Genomic DNA, 2725 nt, shown 5'->3' on the forward strand with positions numbered 1-2725 from the left:
CTGAATCTTAAAAAGGTAGTTTGAAGTTTGGAAACTGAGTTCTATTTAAAAAGGTTTTCGCAGGCTGAGTTAGAAATGAAGAGTTTAGCTGAAACTGCCAAGGATAATCGATTACCCAAAATGGTAATCGATTATCTCATGTACAAATTTGAACAAATATTTTTATAACTGCCAGTGGTAATCGATTACCAGAAATGGTAATCAATTATTTCAAGTCGTTTTTTAAGAGCCAAGTTATAACTGCCAGTGATAATCGATTACCATTCGTGGTAATCGATTATCTTAAGTAGGTTTTGAAAAATAGAATTTTTTGAGTTGGTAATCGATTATTATAAGTTGGTAATCGATTACCATACTGATTTTTAGAAAAAATGAGTTTCTCTCAGAGGAGTTGCGAGCTGGCGGTTGTTCTAACAATTTTGCACCTAACTAGAAAAAGCACCTAACTAGAAAAAATTTAAGTCTATTATAATAAGAATCTTTAAACATAAACTATATTGTTTTCAATATCTTCAATTGTTTTCTTCAGCATCTTTATCATCATCAAAATCTTTTAATCAATCTTTGTCAACAATCTTGCTTAATGTGCCAAAAAATCGAAGATCGAGCATCAGAGGCCGGGTGGTACTTTGGAGCCTCTTAATATTCCTCAGTGGAAATGGGACAACATTTCCATGGATTTTGTTACACACCTGCCAAGGTCAGTGAGAAGGCATGATTCCATCTGGGTAATAGTGGATAGACTAACGAAGTGCGCTCACTTCCTGCCAATCAATTAGAAGATGTCTCTAGATAAACTGGTAGAGTTGTATGTCAAGGAGATAGTTAAGTTACATGGTGTGCCTGCGAGTATCATATCAGATAGGGATCAAAGGTTCACATCGAGATTCTGGCAGTCACTGTAGAATGCCTTGGGCACTCAGTTGAGAATGAGCTAAACATATCATCCTTAAACAGATGTGCAGTCTGAAAGAACAATATAGTCCCTGGAGGACTTATTGAGAACATGTGTACTGGATCACCTAGGGATGTGGAGTGATATGTTGCCATTAGTGGAGTTTACTTATAACAACAACTACCATTCCGGTATTGGGATGACACCATACGAGGCACTGTATGGCAAGAGATGTCGGACACCATTATGTTGGCAGTAGGATGGAGATTCTATGGTGCTTGGGCCAGATTTTTACAGCAGACTATTGAAAAGGTGAGGGTGATACAGGATCGGATGCATGCAACTCAGAGTCAGCAGAAATCCTATGTAGATAAGAGGAGAAGGTCGCTTGAGTTTGAGGCAGGTGACCATGTGTTTCTCAGGGTTACACCTACAGCAGGTATTGGGAGAGCACTGAAGTCGAGGAAGTTGACCCCTTGATTCATCGGTTCGTATCAGATTTCGAGGCAGATCGGACCAGTGGCATACGAGATTGCTTTGTCGCCTCACTTGGCAAATCTGCACAACATCTTCCATGTATCACAACTTAGGAAGTACGTAGCAGATCCTACTCATGTGCTGAAGCAGGATGATGTTCAGGTGTGCGAGGACTTGACTATGGGAGTTGAACCAGTGAAAATCTTGGATTCCCAAGTCAAGCAACTCAAAGGGAAGGAGATTCGAACTGTGAAGGTTCTTTAGGACGAGGCAACCCAGGAGATGACTTGGGAGATGGAGGATCTCATGAGGAAGTCTTATCCTCACTTGTTTGCTGGTAAGTTCTATTTTCAAGGACGAATGTAAGAACCATGAAAATTAATTAATTAAATAATTAATTAATTAATAAACGCGGGTAGTGGGAGCTTCTATGGCATTAAATATTGATTAGTATGATGTGGAAAGGTACTAGCTCAAGTGGTTGAGAGTACTTTGATTGTGTGAGAGTACTTGGGTTCAAGTCCTATGTATGCCATTTTTGTGTTGTTTGATTATTATTTATTTTAATAATATGAATGAATATGTTGAGTGCTAACATAATTATACAATTATGTGAATTATCACTAAAGATGAGTTGCTTGGATGGCTGTGTATTGAATTTGACATTGGTATGGTCAGGTTCAAACCTTGGTGAGCCAGATTTAACTCTTTTTGCTTAAAATTAGTTGTGGGCTGAATATGAAAGGGTGGAGAAAACCCTAGCAGTAGGTGTGAGAAGAGGGGTTTTGGCATCTATGATTGTGGCCTAGGTAAATGCATTCGAAAATTTAGTGTGAATTGTGAGGTTTGAGGAAATTGAGAGTTGAATTGGGAAATAATCAAAGAGAGGACATTGGGGTTCAAGGGGAGACACGTAATTCAAACGCTAGGCAAAGGAAAATCTCAGGTTAGGGGAGCTAAACCCATAATATTATGCTTTTGATCATATTGCATAAATTTGATGATTATATGCTATGGGTTTCGTGTTGCATGTGAGGTGAATTTGGGGTTTGGGTGTTTTGGTATTGTTTTATTGAGATTCCTACCTAATTGCATGAACATGATGGAATTTTGCGCTGAGTATGCTGCTATTGTGCAAATTTGGGGTTTGGGGGCCTATATTACGTTAAATTATGCTTATATTATTGGTACCATGTTTTCAAACTAAATTGGTATGAATTGGGTGTGTAAATTAGGTACATTTGGTGTTGTTGCGTGCGTAAAATAGTGTCAGCGTCTGCAAGTCTCGCTCAAGTGAGCCAGGCTCGCCTAGGCGAGATTTATAGAGACTCGAGTGCAGGTTCTGCTTGAGTG

At 38.9% G+C, this 2725-nt stretch overlaps 1 protein-coding gene across 1 annotated transcript; it reads left to right on the forward strand.

Annotated features, from left to right (window-relative positions):
• The first annotated feature begins 1126 nt into the window (after positions 1-1126).
• On the forward strand, positions 1127-1636 carry LOC114165470. Its single transcript, XM_028050087.1, has 2 exons — positions 1127-1318; positions 1394-1636. The coding sequence occupies exons 1-2, from the start codon at positions 1127-1129 to the stop codon at positions 1634-1636; spliced, it is 435 nt and encodes a 144-aa protein (XP_027905888.1).
• The last annotated feature ends 1089 nt before the right edge of the window (positions 1637-2725 follow it).

Source organism: Vigna unguiculata, chromosome 10 (assembly GCF_004118075.2).
Source record: "Vigna unguiculata cultivar IT97K-499-35 chromosome 10, ASM411807v1, whole genome shotgun sequence".
Classification (NCBI taxonomy): Eukaryota; Viridiplantae; Streptophyta; class Magnoliopsida; order Fabales; family Fabaceae; genus Vigna; species Vigna unguiculata.

Bases quoted from the DNA above. Each gene is read 5' to 3' on its own strand.
- LOC114165470 (XM_028050087.1), top strand. From the start codon at position 1,127: ATGTCGGACACCATTATGTTGGCAGTAGGATGGAGATTCTATGGTGCT. The intron at 1,319-1,393 runs GTTACACCTACA...GGTTCGTATCAG, and splicing joins GTGACCATGTGTTTCTCAGG to ATTTCGAGGCAGATCGGACC.